General features: G+C 36.5%; 1 protein-coding gene across 1 annotated transcript in view; it reads right to left on the reverse strand.

Moving 5' to 3' along the window:
- SYNE1 (spectrin repeat containing nuclear envelope protein 1) overlaps positions 1-17,410 on the reverse strand; it is a 276,957-nt gene extending 259,547 nt beyond the window's left edge. The window contains exons 1-3 of the mRNA XM_067293579.1: positions 17,332-17,410; positions 14,488-14,549; positions 1,014-1,109 (exon numbers count right to left, since the gene is read on the reverse strand). Of these exons, the coding sequence (XP_067149680.1) occupies positions 1,014-1,109; positions 14,488-14,549; positions 17,332-17,410 (237 nt within the window). The remainder of the gene's footprint in view (positions 1-1,013; positions 1,110-14,487; positions 14,550-17,331) is intronic.
- Positions 17,411-17,803: the final 393 nt, after the last annotated feature.

Raw genomic sequence — 17,803 nt, forward strand, 5'->3', positions numbered from 1 at the left:
AGTTCTGTGATGTCTCTTATCTTCCATTAACTAACGTAGGCAGGATACAATCCAGTGAATTTCAGTATTACTGGTAACTGCATTAAAATTCTTTTCCTGTTTTACTGCCTATGCTTTACCACAAGAGGGAGACTGACTTTCTTAGATGAACAGAAACAGAGAAATTGGTACATCTCAACAGGGCAGAAACACACTTGAAAGCATAGCTTCTTCCACTTGCACTACAATCACTCTCACAATCTGAATTGCTATTTAATTTTGGGTATCATCTGGAATCAAAACAGAGATTTCATATGAAAAAGGGGTAAAAGTGTGACGCTTGCAAATTACCTGAATTTGAGGAAACAGGTAACTTCTGCACCCAACAGCCAGCAGGAGGAGGGACAGCGGCTCTGCTCTTGCAGATGCTGCTACCTGTTCTGTGCGCTGGCTTGGAAAAGTGAGAGTCCTGGGCCTAAAACCCGTTCATTTCCCTCCCACATCACACACTGCAATAGCCTGGCTCCCAAGAGGCTGCCTGTTTGCCATGTATGTCATGGCTTCTTTACACAGTGTGGCTGGGAAAAGTCATTTGGTATCAGCTAACGTTCTTTACCGCAGCAGAGCAGCCCTCAGGGCAAATGCATATTAGACCCCAATGAAATTTTAGGGGCTTACCACTTTCTCAGAGAGAAAGAGGTAAATTAAACATGAAAGGTTTTCATTATTTCTTTAAGATGCACCTAAGTAGCTTGGGTTTTTGACCTTGTCTGTGCACAGTACTAACACCCAGATGAATTACAAAGACAATACAATAAGCAACTTTTATAAACTAGTAAGACCAAATTAATAAAAAAAATGCACAAAGAATATCAGTTTCTAATAATCTTTTTATATTGTAACCAGATAGCCCTCTCTGTGAATAATGTAGCAGTCAAGTTTTTAATGGTATTCAATTATAGAAACATATCAGAAAGTCATATCTTAGAGAAGTTCTGCAAATATGATATATTCAGAAAGAAGAAAGTTCTTACCAGTTTCTGCCCCGAAAGGACTTCCAAAAGGGAGATTAGCATTACACCATCTTTGATATCTTCAAACAGATCATTGACCAACATGGGAGGATTGCGCTGAAAAGTGAGAAGACTTCAGATATAATGGCTCACCAGCATTACATCTTTCCTTCCTTCCAAACAGATAAACATAGAGTTTTGGCCCCCTTTGCTACGTTTTATAATGTTTGATACCATTGTATCATTTAAACATTGTTTTGCCACCATGCTAATTATTGAACATCTCTTGCACACCAGATGCTTTCTGCCACTAATGATACAATGGAAAAACCTCCCTAAAAGTAGTGAAGAAACAGACCAACATTTGCCCGAGTCTACAAAATACACACAACTTATGGATGCAGCATTACAGTCACATTTCAATTTATCAGGATATTTTGCCTAGTGTTAAAAATGGCATTGCAATTTCACTCTCACAGTCTGAAAAATGAACTGTATGAAGGAAAAATGCTTTAAGCAGTAGTGTGGCTTTCTGAGCAACAATGCAACTTTCTCACAGCTGACAGTTGCTTTACTAAATTGCCAGATTTTCTCTCCTCTTTTTCCTCCAGGCCTTGCAGTTTCCAGTGCTAACCAGTATATCAGTTTCTACTTAAGACAAATTGCTTAACATAGGTTTTAACATTCACAAACATAACAATGATAATACTGAAAAAATAATGTAAACGGATGATGTTTTAGGAATTTTGAATAACCAGGTCCCATCATTAAACTCTGTCTTCTTAAATGTGCGCCAGTTTATTGAATTATGGCTATCAGTACTTTAATGATCACAAACATTTCTCTTAGCAAAAGAAAGCTGAGAGTGAAATTTGGTCCAGCTGAATTGAGTGGGGGAAAAAAAAAAAACCCAAAACAACAACCCTGCAGCTTCCATGAGCTTGTAAGCATTCAAATATCTGCTAATTCACATACTGCTAATGTTCATACCTGCTTATTGACTAAAATGACCATCTTTGCTGCTCTTGAAAAGGTAAAAGTGCTATAACAAAGCAGGATAAAGGAAAGCTCCCATAAGGTTTCTAGCTTCCAAAATCAAAATATTCTGCCTTCATTGCTCAGTTAGGATTAACTAATATTTCAATAAAAAATAACTTTGATATAACATGACAAAATAACTCCTTGCCTGAAAGACGACTTTGTCTGAGGTTTGACATGCTCTGATAGTCACGGTAAGAAAACAGTACATTTTCTTGTGTTTATATAATATATCAATATTACAACTAATTACTAGGGTATATTTAATCATAGTTCTTTTTACATTCCTAGCACTGCAATACATAATGGATTGTGTTCATCCACAGCATAATACCAAAGAAATCAACAGAGCAACCAGGTCACTGCCGATTAATTTGCCCCAGTCTTGCATTACAGGCAGTTGACATAAATACAATTAATTTTTCTCACCTTCTGTGTTATCATTTCCCGTTTGAAGTTTGCAAAGCTTTGTTTTAATCAGTATTTATTGCATGATAAATTAGCAAAGAATTATTTGCTAAAAGACATGATGATTATAGCAGCTGCCATCCTATTCCAACTGCAGCTGAAGGCCTGGCAAATCTCACCTCCTATCTAGATGCGCCAGCAGTGAGGTTAGTCTCTTGAAGCTCACTCTGCAGTAATGAAGAGACATTCTTACTGGAGACAATTTAGGATACATTTAGACAGGAGGGTGAGATTTATGGCCACTCTTATATAACCCTGGTCTCCAGAACACCCCTATGCAACCCCTTATCATTTTGGGCACAGCTCACTTCCAGCCTTGGTATCCTTACTCTTAAATCAGGATCCAGGCCAGAACATAAGACATTTGGCATCCATATGCAAACCAAGTCTGGGAAGCGCCTCTGGTTCCCACAGTGTACGGCTTCACACAAGACATCCAACCTCTGATCATCCTCGTCAAACTCTTGCTCTGAACCATCCTTCACCTGTTGCTCTTCGCTGACAGTAGTTACTGAAAGTTGGAGACTTGCATCCTAACCTCTTACTCATGTAAGGCAGCAAAAATAACTCCTGAAGACATCATGCAAGTAAATTAACTCCTGCAGTAGTATCCTTTCTACACAAACCAAATGTTGAACGTATAACTTGCATAACAGAAAATTAGGGGAAGTATGAAAAAGTATTGGAAAAGATGAGAAGCAGCAAAGAAACCACAAAATCACTTACATCAAAGTTAATAAGACTGACTGCTGAGAAGTGAGAAAACCACAGTGATACTCCATAAATCAGCAGACTCAAATTTACTATCTGTTGCTGCAAGGTATGTGTAGTTAGTTACAATTACTGCTAGTGTTTAGCAGAACACACTATGTGCCTTAATGCCAATAAAACAGGGAACAGAAAGCAGACACAACAGTCTTGCCACTAGGCCTCCTATATAAGAATCCTCTAATATTGAAAAACAGTTAATTTTTCAGACTGCTTCATCAGCCAAAGTGATTTTGCACAACACACATGTAATGTATTTCACTACCCTGAAGATGTTAACACGTAATTTCAAGGAGATAAGCACCTCATTGTGTTTCATAAATCACTTTTTTCCTACTCTGGGCATATAGCATAGATCTTCCCATGAGTTACCCTATTGTTATGACTCTAGTTTTTCTCAGAAGTATGGAATGAGTCATCTTTTTAAATGGCAGTCAGTGTAGATTCTTCTTTTACATAAATATCCCACAGATATCAGCCTTATTTCCCACGCCAATACATATGCATGTATATACACTTCCTGAGACTAAGAAGTTCATATCCATCTATTCACTGTATATGAACCATTACACAGAATGATTTATACTACACGCTAGTTCTTCCAGGCAGACCCTCTACTGAGAATAACACAGACCAAGTCTTCTGCTGGAATAGATAAATAAATACTCCTTAGCTGCATATGCAATGTTAAGGTAAAAGAAATGAGAAAGCAAACATATACACTGCTTACTTATTAGCTTCCAGGAAAGAAAGGTTTTCTAAAAACAAAAACAAAAACAAAAACAAACAAACAAACAACCCCACACACCACACAGTTATAATCTATTGAATATTTTTTATTCTAGAGAATAAACAGGACTTAGCACCTATTCATCCAGTAGCCATAGTGCACTGCCAAAATACCAACTACAAATCAGTAAAATGTGGAAGTGAAAACCAACTTAGAATTCTGTAATCTTGAAAATATTGAATCTACTCCAGATTTTGGCTTTGTGTTTATAACTATATAGCTCTAGTTGATGCAATCAACTCTAATGACCCTAACACACTATATTTTGAATGTTGGAAAGCCTGTGCAAAGAATTAATGAAGCCATTTTTAAACTAGGAAAAAAGAACATTTAAAAGGCATCTGAAGTAATCTTTTAAAATACTATAACATTAAAAGGAAAGCTGTCATGTATTAGGTGCTTGAACAAAAATTATTTGAGAAAACAGATTATACTCTGATAAGCAAGCAAACATTAAATCTACAACTTGCCAGGTCTCCACTAAGATTTCAAATGCCTTAGTGTTTTGTTTCAGGTTTTGATTTTAATTTATCCATTCCAATAGCCCTTAGCTGCTCTTCTCCAAGAGAGCAAAATAATACTAATGACATTCTATATACTTTATTGAACGCAGTCTATCAACACTCATTTATATTTGCACTATATGCAATCTCACAGTGGTTAGTTTATAGTGACTATGACATTTAGGAACAGTCATATCATAAGAAGAGAGGCATACTCCGTACAAGCAAATTCATGAGCTCTGTAGGAGGAATCTGAATTAATTGGGAATGAATTTTAAAGGTTAATGAACCAGATTTTCCCATATTAAATATTTATTTAAATAGCTGCATTTAGACTTGATCACAAATGTGAATTAATGAGGAAATGTTCTGCTTAAACTTGTTGCTCTGTCAGACTGATCTCATTGCTGCAGTGTTCAGGAAATATCCTAAACAATTTAAAGAACTTCATATCAGTACATATGAAAAGTATTCAACTAATAAGCCTCAAAAAAAAAAGATTTAAAATATACCCACAATCTACAATTTATAATACACCTCCTTCCCTGACACAGGAAATTAATGATAGGAAATTTTGTAAAATCCAGCCATCAAATATGGAACCAGCAAGTATTTGCTAAGTTTCACTGTTCTATTCCAAAGCTTCTTCATGCCCCTCATTTCTTATTTGTATCTTTTGCAACAGCAATCTCTTCTTCACACCCTGTACTTAACTTTTCTAGTGAATAAATGGTACTGTACAAACAACAGTATCAGCATTATAAGGAATACAATGCACTGGAAACTACATTTACTACATTAATTTTCAAACAATATTTACAAAACTGCTGAAAAAATGTGTAAAAACCCATCCACATGCACACACAAGAAAAAAAAAAAAAAATCTGTCACGATCCAATTTGTCTGTCATGGGGAAGGACAGACATGAACAGGGAGGCCAGTGCGAAATTTCAGACTCACTCCGTATAGCTGGTCCACACATCAGCCCCAATTTCATTCATAAGTCCTTAAGGATAAGAGTTTTCATGTTGCTTGCTTTTAAAGACTATTTCTACAATTAAAGTCTGAGGAACTGGGCCCTAAGTTAACAGTTTCCTTACACAAATTAATTCAGCATTCACTATTGGTTTAACATTAGAGGATACACATAAAACTAGAGAAAACATACAGTGACTATTGGCACAGAAAACAGAGTCAAATTTTCCCGATCACGCAGCCAAGGCAGACATTAACTTAAAGTTTTTATGTGCCAGTCACTGGGATACTATGAGCCATTTGAAAAAAACCCACAAAATTACTTAGTTAATAGATGAAAACTGATGAGGTTCTTGTATGAAGACACAGGTACATTCTAAGCACGAATTAACAGAGTTTACAGCACTGTGCGTGAGAGTTATAAAACTTGATTATACATTTCCTTTTCTTCCTTTATTTGCTTTATAAAATATAACCTTTTACAATTTTGAAAACCTTAATGTAAAGTTTAACGTCCAGGTTTAGTTCAGCAGTATGAGAACTTTGCATAAGTATAACCTAAAAATGTTCATTCGTATTGTTACTTTACTTTTTTGCTCTTGTTCCTTGATGCCTGCACTCTCTTATGGAAAAATAAAATGAATAATAATTTCTTTAAGTATGCATGTTTTGTTTGCTCTCTTTGCTGAGTTCTCCAAATACTGAAGTTATCTCTGTACCTGGGAACAAAGATGTTATTCAATTGGGTTAAATCAATTTACATTCTCTATTCCAAAGCTTTGAAAATACCGTCTGCCAACACTTTCACCGAAGATGACAAAGGCAATAAAAGATACACGTCTTTGTTGTTTTACAAAGAATATGGTCATTTCATCTTCCTTACTCCTCTAATCCACTAACTAAGTAGGCACTGAAATGAAAAACATTTGAGTAATTGCTATCCTGACTGGATGTAATAACTCACTACTACAATCATTTTTGACATATTTTCTGTAACATTGTCTTGCATTTTAAACTTGGACCTTGAAAAGATTCCTCTAAATCAGAAGCATACTGAAATTATTTCTACAGCTTTGAAAGCTGAGATTGAGAGGAGGTCCAGTTCCAGAACCTTAGGGAAATATGAAAAAAACTATGCAATTTGAAGACTTCAGTGCTCTAGTTCTGCATTACACGTGTATCTCTTATCATCAGTAGGATTGTACAGATGCAGAAAACAAACTAGACAGACAGAAGATGTATCACATTTATCTGGCAGCTTGGGTCCCAGTTTCCGCAAGTGGGTGGCAAAGCAAAGAGATGATTTCAGACTGCTGAATCTCACCAGGTTCCCAAATCACAGATTCAGCTAAGGCTGTGGAGACAAGCAGGCTGAACTCTCAGATGGACAGGGAAGCAAATGCAGCCTAGAGCTAAAAGCTGACCCAAAATGAAGCTGCGTTAATTATCTCTTAGCTATCAGGCTTGCAGCTCTTTCCTCAAAGTTTTGAGTCCTAGTAGGCAGTCAATGCTCCAGGGACTCCCATGTTAGCTGTGGCCTTAGAGCTGAAGAGCCAGGATTCCCATTAATTTCTTCACTCATGTGCCCTGCTTTCATTGCAAGGTAAAGCCTTTGGTGGGTCAGAGTACTTTATCTAGGTTCAATTTGATATGACTTGGTAATTTCACGGCCATGTGGGTAGCTCACGGTAACGTGATGATAGGTGTTAGGACCCTGAGTGTACTAACAGTCCTTGATTGCCCTGATGAGTCTCACCTGGGACCCCCATTCATGCACTCTTGCCCAAGGCCCAGGAGCACCATTTCAGTCCAGCCTTCAGTCCTGCCTGAGCTATGCTGTAGGTGTACCTGTCTCTGGCCCTGTCTTCTGGCTGGACTTTTGACCTGTGCTGTATGTAGCCTTGTCTCCAGCCCTGTCTCTGGACCAATCTCCTTTTGCTCCTGGCTGGAGCCCCTGGATGGACACTGGAGCTGGTTCATCACTTGCCGTGTCTGGGGCTGTCAAATGGACCCTGTTACAAGCACCTGGCTCTGCCTGCCATGTTCCTCCCCTGTGGGACAGTGCACCATTGGTGAGGGCAGGGCCTGCACTGGGGTCACCCTTGGCTCCTGGTTCATCCCCTCTCATGGAGCAGCCATGCTCCTGCAGCTCCCTGATAATGGGTGTATCACTGCCATGGCTTACTGACTCTCCTGACACGACTAACTTCTTCACATCAATGGACACTGTGGTCCAGGTCTGATCTCCCATGCATCCAGCTACACTAACATCACAGTCCATTTCTTTCACTTCTGAAATGCCCTGCACATGACCATTTACAAGCGCAGGTGACGGATACTTGATATTTTCCTTCATTCTTAATTGTTCGTACCCGTATTCTCATTCTCAACGTTATAGTTTAGAAAGCCAAAAATAAATTTTGTATTCTTCTTGATGGACTTAACACAGCCATTGAATTTGTTTCTGTTTCAATTTGAGTATGACTTTCTAGAAGAAAAACATTCACTAAGATTTTAAAGGCTTCCTGTGAAGAATCTACCTTTTACTCATAGCAAACCCTGACAAACTATTCCATCCAGCTTCATATTCCCCAATTATTAATTCTTCTTGGTTCTATCCAGCACAATCAACTCAAAAACCTCTTCACACCTTACCTATGCTTCAGGCCACTCTGCTTCACAGAGCCTAACAGCACACCTTACTTCCAACACAACTTTTCATGTCTTCTTAATTTCAATTTCTTTCACAGCACCATCGTTCACAAATTCAGAAATTGGCCTTTTTATCCTTCTCTGAACTACTCACCCAACTCAGTCCAAGGACAAAAACTCTACCTTAGTAGTTCTTTCCTCTGCCACCTGGAAGCCCATGTTCAGGAACACTACAACAAAACTCAATCAACCTTTGCTTAGAAAACATGAATTTCTCCTGGTTGTGGGGTTTCATTCAGTTACTCCCCAGCACTTTTTCAAAAACAATCAAACTCATTCTTGGATGGAATATTTCTCCAGATAGCCATGGTTTTAGAGTTAAAGATAATTTAGTACTTTTTCCATAGGAATATGAAAGGAGACCCTAAAGAAGAATACATGTTTTTCAGATTTTCAAGAAACACACCTGCTTAAATTTGAAGTTCATTTAAATGCATATGCACAACTTAACTTGTTAGAACTAATTACCCCCATTGGTCTCCAAAGCTCAAATCTTTGAGCTTAGAGAAATACAAATTTGTGTTTCTTAATGTATAGTTCTCTTCAAAGAATTTGTGCTTTCCTCTTTTGCTTTTCACATTACAAAGCCATAATAAACCAAGTCTTAATCTGTTTTCATTCAGTCTTTTCACAGTCAAGACTCTCACTGAAATGAAGGACAGAAAAGCAATGTCAAGAACTTAAAATTTGACTCAACAACTTTAACGAGAAAAAATTTGCTGAGTTCTTCAAGTACTATTAGTTAACAGGTATATTTTCTGTTAAATCAAGGATTCCTTATAGTTACAGGATGAAAAGTGTATATGCCAGACACTTATTCCTTATTGTTTGAGAGAGTATTTAAGAAATCAGGAATCAAAGGATGGATATGACCATCAAATTTAAGATTTTTTAGAATTCTGTTACTGTGAGATTCAGCACAATCACCAGGCTTCTGCTTTCAGACCATTTTTTTCCTGGTCTAAGAACAGCTGTTTTTTCTTGAATAAGAAAGGAAAAAAGGACAACTTTTTTTTTATTTAATGTTAGTAGTGAGAATGAACAACAAATGAGAACAAGCAGATAAAATGAAATTCATCCTCAGAAAAGAATGAAAAACTTCTCCATTTCAAGCTTTACTCTTTTCAGAAAAAAGATGCAATAAACTGTAAACCAAGTATCATGAAAACACCTAGTATGAAAACATTATACTCTAGATTCTGACTTACAAACATGCAGGCCTATAATTAAAGTTTAAGAACAAATAACTTCTCTTATCAGCCTCTTAATCTGACTCCATCACAGTGAAAAAAAAATAGGAAAGAACAAACCTAAAGCATTTCCTTTCTTCAGGATATTTTTCACCTCAGTAAACAAACACTACCTTTTATGAATTCCCTTTCTGCTCTGACATCTGCATTCAAAGAAGCAGAGAGGGGAGAAGGAGTTACGGCATCAAGTCAGCAACTGAGATTTATACAGCAGCCACAGAATACCAAAATCTTTGAGACAAACAATGGTAAATTCATGTAGTAATGTTTGCCACACTACATTAAGAACAGGAATTTTGGTCAAAGACGTAAGACCAATTTAGGTTTTTTAATTAAGTGACAATAGAGAACATTTAAATTATTAAAAATGGCAACAATTAAACTTTCCTCTTAAAAAAAAAAAAATCCAAAGCTTTACAATAGCAGCCAAGAAAATGAGACCAATTTGAAGTGAAATTACTGTTACTTTTGAAGCCTGCAAATATTGAGTCAAATTTCGACACAGTTATTCTGGATTACATTCTAAAGTAATTCTGGATCACCTTCTAGATTACATTCTAAATCGCCAACTGGCATACACACAAAAAAGAAAAGGAACAGAAAAGGTCTATGCATTTAAAACAAGTAACTGTAGATTCATCTATAATTATGTGGGTAACACTTTTATAGCTCTTGCATCTCTTTCCATTTTATTTAATCCCACTGTAATGTCACTGACTTTAACAGACATTGGCTCAAATCCAGGAGGGATTTTAGTGCCCAAAACACCTTAGCTCACACTGAAATTGATCTGGGCCTCATTTATTCTGATGTGTGAAAAGAAAACATTTAGGATAAGAAATGAAGTGCTCTGGTGTAAACTGGCACAGCTTATGTCCCGGTGTTTCTAACACTTGCCATATTCCTTGCTCCTCTGTTATCACTGAACACAAGGTCACACAGACTTCAAGAGAACTAAGTCACATCTACTGATCGATAAAGTAGTCATTGTATCCATATGTACTGACTTGTTTTGGGTAAAGTACTTCACAAACATTTTAGAAAGCTAAACATTATAAAATAAAATAGGAGGAAAAAGCTTATTACAACTTCTAAAACTTTCAAAATTCAACATATTCGCAGTTTACAAGCATTTATATTTATACCTATAAGTCAGACAATGACTGAAATATCAGATTCAACCCCAAACTACAATGATGGCTGAAGAGAAGGTATCAACAACAGTTAAAAAATCCAAGATACCAATATCAAGAATATCCAAAAGGTTTCTGGACACACTTGTTTTCAGAACTACCTGCCTAGGGGATTGGTACCTGGATTTTTTCCTTTCATTTTGGATAACAGTTTAGACTTTGCTATCTGCTGATACTAACATAGAAAGTCATTACCATATTTAATGGTGAGTTAACTAAAGACATCAGTCCAGTTATTAAGTACTGTACAATTTGTTGTATCACATCCTAATAGATGTTCCTTCTTGTATACAACTAGCCTGAGGGCCTCAGCTGTTAGGAGAACAATTACAGGAACCTTGTGTCAAAGTAAATTAATTTTAAATACAGAAGCAGCTTTTAGGTTTATATATATATATATATATATATATATATATATATAGTATATTTCTTCACTTAGTTATTTGATGAATATCATATAACAAAAAGTTTTTGTAGCAGCTCTATGTCATATATCCACTAGTCAACATTTAAAGGTAGGTATTTCCAGTTCCAATACATCATACATTTCTTAACAACAAATATTTCTGTTCTGTGACATGTTATGCAATACTTAAATAGTTTATAATTAATAAAGATATCATACCCTGCTAGAAAGTCTGAAGTATATTTCCTTAATAGCAGAACAAATAAAAAAAAGGTTTTCTTTTCCAATTTCTTAGGTTTACTTTTTTTCCCTATAATTCTCATACAAAAATCATTAACTAAGAACAGCAATCAATATTTATTTTAAGAATAAATCCATTTATATTTCTATTATAGGTCAGTAATCAGGAAAGGTCACTGTTTACAGATCAAAAAATATTCTTTATCCAACTGAAGTCTAATTAGAAATACTGTAGTTTACACTGTAAGGCATCTAAATAAACAAGAGAAAAATCAGTCAGGTTTTGGATCAAAACTTCCGAGAACAACACTATTTCACAACTACAGTACATATCTCTCAGGAGAGAAACAAGATAATTCAGAAGAAAATTGAGCTACTAAAGAAATACGTATCAAAATACATGTTATTTTTAGCCTCAGAATTTTTATACAATATCAACCATACATGTCCATTTAACACACAACAATATAGAAATCAAAATATTTATCAATCAAAACTATCTACGTTGGTGTCTAAAACCAATGCCCTTTTACTTTCTAAGTTTCAATAAACTGTCTACGAATAAAGCTCTAACAAGAAGTGGTCCTGAAAACGCGTACAGTACAAACACTGAGGGTCACACAGTAGGTCTGCAGTAGCCAAAAGTAAACACAAGCTATAATCTCTGCTAAAGCCTGGAACACTATTTTAGATAACTGTGTTATCCTCAAAGGTAAAAAGAAACATTAGGCAAATACTGAAAGCTTTGGAACAAAGCTGTGGAAAGCACAGTTACAATTCCCTTGAAATCTTAATTCTTCCTAGCTTTTATGTCTCCTGGGTACTAAATGATGCAGGCAGGCAGAATTAGTGATGAGGCAGCTAAAAGACTGTTTCCTAAAGTATGTGAGTCATATGGTCATAACACGGGCTGTAACATTTTCATCATCAGCTACAATTTTGACAGGTACTCCACTTTATTTTTTTTTTTTTTAATAGGGCATGCAGATGAGAGCAGAAAGAAGACAATTCTGTCTAAAAGTGTGTTATACCTAGAATTTCCCCTTATCACATTTCAAAGGCCTCCAAATACTTTCCAATACTTTTGTAAGTAACAAAAATGGCAACAATCTTTTATGAGAATCAAGTATTCTAAATATCAGATTTCTAGGTTACAATATGGAACATGAGTGCAAGGGGAATCCGGTGCATTTCAGAGACCCTCTGTTTTCTACAGCTGAAATGAACTTGAAAAAGTATGTTTCCACACTTCTCAAAAACATGACAAACAAAGATTTTAAAGCTTAAACTTTAAAAACTTATAAGGTTTAAGTGATTAAATTTTCAAATGGCATGGGTCACTTCTCTTCTTTGGAGTCTAATACCTATAAACTAAAACTGCGCTTCTCCTGTGACAGTATAACAGTAAATTAGAAACAAAAAACCTAATTTATACATCTGACTTCAGTGAAGCAAACTCACTCACAGCCATCAGTAAGAAGATCCCAGAAACAACTTTCCTGTTAAAGTGTGAATTAACACAAACTAATACTATATGGTAGCCGAGGTAGCTTAAAGTGAAGGTCCTGGCTGGTTTAGCATCAACTGCTTTGTTAGAATGCGAGTATTTGATCTACCTTTACAGTTTCGAAGCCTTTAAAGAAACAGACATATGGATCAAAAAAGTCAAATCTCTAACGGAGCTCTCACAGCCCAATGGGACTAGTATGGTAAAAGTGGAGTTCACACCTCAATCCAGACCAAAATATCTTAACTGAGTTGCCACCACGACTTCCTCTGCTTCCAAGGAAAATATCAATTGATCATTATTAGTCAATTATAATTATATACTAATTTATATATACACACACATACATATATAAAAAACATACATATACGTAAAATGGTCAATTATTATCAGATATCACTGATCAAGTAGTAATGATGCAACACAGTTAGGAAATAGAGTAACACCAAATAAAGAGTTTTTTTGCCCTCTGACGCATTTTCATGACCCACTTCGGCTAAGCACTTAACCAAGTATTGCCTTTCCTTACACCTCACTTGAAGCAAATGAAACATATGTAGAGAGTTTAAGTTTTCTGTTGCCCTTTCCACACATTTCAAAGATAATGGGGAGAGAAGTCTCATTCCCTGTGAGAATCCACAGTCCTAAAGATAGACTTGTTCTAGCAGCTGAATTTTACAATGCCAATGCAGTTCATTTCACAGTAAATTCCTCATTTACATTCCTCAGTAATGTAAATAAAAATTGTTGTTCTGCCATACTTTCTCATTAGATGAAAACACAGGATATAACACAGTATGGGCTTCCTGCTTTTATCCTGTTCATTTTTAAGTGCATTAGTCAACTCCTTCTACAGATGGTAAAACAGCCCTCTTTCAGTTACTCCTTGCTCAGCTTTTAAGTTCATTAATCTTCATGATTTAAACAACATGCATTTCATACAGCACCTCCCATGTTTAAATATCTTAATTTACTGGACTAATTGAAAACCACAGGAAGAGCTGTGCTATGTGAAAACTCTGGTAAATGCCAAATTAAATCTCACTACTCGTATCATCAGATAAAGATGCTGCCACTTGTAACTTAGTACTTTCAAATTTGTGTGCAAATCACAGTCCTTGTTCTTCTACTAAAACCAAAAAGGGGATTTTAGGTTATGGTAAGAAGAAGTAAAAATAATTTCATGATATATCCTGAGATGCATCAAATAATGAATTTGGCACTGGACCTGTGAAGCACTATGTATACATTTTTAGCCAGCTCAGGATGACTCTATCAAAGTACACAGCAACTGAACCAAGTTTTATTCAAGTATGCCATATGTAGTAAGACTAATATTTCTGCTGCTTAGAAGCAGCTTCAAATTTTTCCTCCAACTTCAATAGCAGGTACTGTGCTACTCTTCTGACCATAGTTTTGGCCAAAGGAGCTGAGCGATTGGCTGTAGACCCCACTCACACTGCTGCCGCTGCCTAAACCACTATCACACTGAAACAGATTCAAGCTCTGTGATGTACAGATAATGTGGGTCAAGTTTATGTCATTCTGCTCAGCAAAATCTGCCATCTTCTACACTCCAGGGCCTGCACAGGTACAGAGGGTAAGGTTTAACTTAAAAAAAGATTTTTTCAAAGCCATATATTACCTTAGCCAGATGAGTGTTGATCCATTTTGTGAAAGTCCTCTTCTGGACTGACTCTTGCTCATCTGAAAAAAAAGAAACCAGTTTGATTAGACATTGGTGAACACTGTTTGAGTTGCATGATGGAAGAACGATATTCTGTACTGACAACAAATGCATTCTGCATTTGCCAGAAATACCACTATATTTTCTTGAGACAATTCCATTAATTTTGCCTGTAACTACCAATGACAAAAGCTTTATATTCTTACATTAATGCTCTGACACTTGACTATTTGACGAGGTTCATAGCAAAGATCAAGTCTTAATGAATGACTGAAATGTAATCTACCAGTTCAAATCCGAATGCCAAAATGAATTTGATTTCTGTATCCATATTATAGCGCTGAAGAAGGCAGTCAGCTTTACCCAAAGTCTGAGCACTTGAAATTTTTATTGTGTTTTTCAATTAGAATTTCAGGTAATCCGTGTCTCTGACAGGCAAGCTACTTTTATTCAGAAAATCATTTAGAGACTTAGAAAAACTACCCATAGCACATATACTTGTTTATAATGCCAAATTAAAGGTTTGAAACTGCATTATCACCCTTGTCTGTCCTCTGAGACACCCTACCAGGGAGGAGCCACTAGCTAGTTCAGACAGTTTCTACACTGCTACTTACTGCCTCCCTTAGTCCCATCTTGAAGCACTTGTCTGGATTTATAGTGAATTTCACTGATTCTCAGATAGTCCCTCAGGGACTGTTGCCAGCTGCATAGGCAAAAATAACTCCTGAACTAGCTTCTGCCTTCAGCAGGAGCCAGGGTCATGGCGGCAAGGGGAAGGGAATCGCAGCGCTGTAACCAGTCCCTGGGCTCCTGTCCCTTCCCTACAGCGAATGGGTTTTGACACGTGCCATAGTTTTACACCAGTGGCATGCAAATATTTACACTGGGGATTTTCTTTTCAGAAATAAAAGGAAATAGCTATTTCACTGAAAAGCTAATCATGTTATTACTATCATCAGTTCTGAATGGGCCCCTTGGTTCCCCTACAGAAAATCCAAATAAATAATGAAATATTATTGTTAAATAAATTACTTCTTCTTTGCAAGAACGCATGCGTGTCAAAGTCTACAGCTGGAAAATCTAATTTTAGTTCCTGCCTCTGCTACTGGCTTGTGTGGTACTGAATAGCGGTTTGATCTCCTTCACATCTGTAAAATTAAAAGGGAATATTCTTTAATCCTCTCTGGAATAGATAACTAATAAGTTTGGCATACTACTAGTAATAAGCTCCCAGATTTGCACCCATATAATGCTGCTCCACAGTGAGAGTACATAAAGATACAAACCAATGCACAAAATTCATCCGCTAAAATGTTATTTTAAGTGGGACAGCAATAGCTCCCTGACCACAATATGACCTCCCAAAATATGTTTTTGCATTGTGTCTCAGGGATTTTATATTTTATTTATTTAGAACATGTATTTTGAATGGTTAGCCACATATGAGAAAAGACAACAATAATACAGTCAAAAATATACTATATAACCTACACTGCAAGATGAGATTTACCAGAGGAAAATAAAATGCACATATTCTCTAGCATCTATTGCTAGATTTGTGTACTTTATATCTAAGAAAATAATTTTACTTATTTTTTTTTTTTAAAGTCTATTGGGTAGTCTGTCCTGTATCATTTTTAAAACGGTGATTACGTTTTCAAAATCTACTTGTTGCACTTACAGTTAAGTGATGAAAAGTGTAACTCAAAATACTTCATTGTGCCTCATTCAATACCAACAGTTTTGGGCACAGGGTGGGGGGTGTCTTCGTTTCTGACAATTTTATCTGCCCTGACTTGGAATCACAGGTTTATAGCTTTTTTCTGAAATACGCAAACTTACAAATGATGAAGTTTTGATCTCTGATTCAAAAAATAGAAATATTGTTGACCTACAAAAAACCTACAAAGATATCTGAGATGATAACATATAAAAAATTGCTGAATTTCTACATTCTGGAAAATAGACTTCTCACTGTATGATTTCTAATTCTAATATATACACAGGATGTTTCACATGTGACATACAGTAAATGCCAGCTCTGCTCTGACAAGCTATTACTTATACAGGTAGCCCAATTAATTTCAGTGGAATTAGCTGCACACTTGAATTACATCCTGCGTGGAGGTACAGCGACTGAAAGACAGCACACAGTCAGCCCAATTTTGACTTCATTCATGCCTTCATAACTTAAAATTCCGCAGAAACCAACAGCTATAACAATGGCATACCGAAAGATAAGAACTGGGTCTTTAGAATATAAATGTTTGGTCAAAGAAATGAGTCAAAATGATATTTTGCCTTTAATCCCTAATCTATTTTGTCTCCAGTTCCCTAATTTGTAGTTCCACTTGATCCCACAGATTTATGGACTGGTCTGACAGCAACTGTAAATTAGAGAAAACTCCTGACTTCTAATTATTTATCCGCAGTAGACATACTCAGTTTCAGTCATACCAGCAAACAGCAGAAATAGCCTATTTCAAGGCAATATATGAGTAATGTATTCTTTATGACCTCTGCAGCAACTCTTAATAGTAAAGTTTCTGCTTTTTAGCATTTATTGTATACATGTTTAAAAGGAACAGGTGTAACCAATTAAAATAACCTATGTCTGAATAAAATTAAGTAGTGGATTGATTTTACAAATCCCATGACAAATATACTTTTTACAAATTTCCCTGATGTAAATGCTCTACAGAGGTAATGTTTATTTATAATCACAAGATGCATGTGTCGCACAGCTCTTCACGTTCACCCCGCTTGCAAAGATGTCAGCATTGTCCTTGCACCACTTACCCTGCCGGTATGGGAAGAACCCGGGAAGCAAATGTAACGATGAAACATTTCTGCCACCAGCACCTTTGTAACAAGCCATGAGCACTGCTGCTGCGGCTGCTGCTCCTCCTGGCTCATGCAGTGAGTGTGCAGCTTGTATTTAGCATACAGCTACAAGTAATTTTTTCAAGAACAATCTGATTACTCATTCCACTGGAAATGCAGGCCTCTCGCACAAATCCCTCCACCTGCTCCTAGCTGAGAATTCACATGAAGCCAGACCTTAAAAACATCTTTCTTTATTCTTGCAGAGATGCAACAGCCAGAAAAAGCCAGCTGTGTTTGAAGTAGCAGCTCTGCTGGTCTCACTGCCATCCTCCTCCTCTTCTGTTTTCCCTAGGAAAGATTTTATTACCCAAGCCCCAACCAATCCGCTGGCGCAAACCTCTGATGTCAAGAGCCTGAATAATTCATCCAGGGACTGGGACAACCC

The sequence above is a fragment of the Apteryx mantelli genome, chromosome 3 (genome assembly GCF_036417845.1).
Source record: "Apteryx mantelli isolate bAptMan1 chromosome 3, bAptMan1.hap1, whole genome shotgun sequence".
NCBI lineage: Eukaryota > Metazoa > Chordata > Aves > Apterygiformes > Apterygidae > Apteryx > Apteryx mantelli.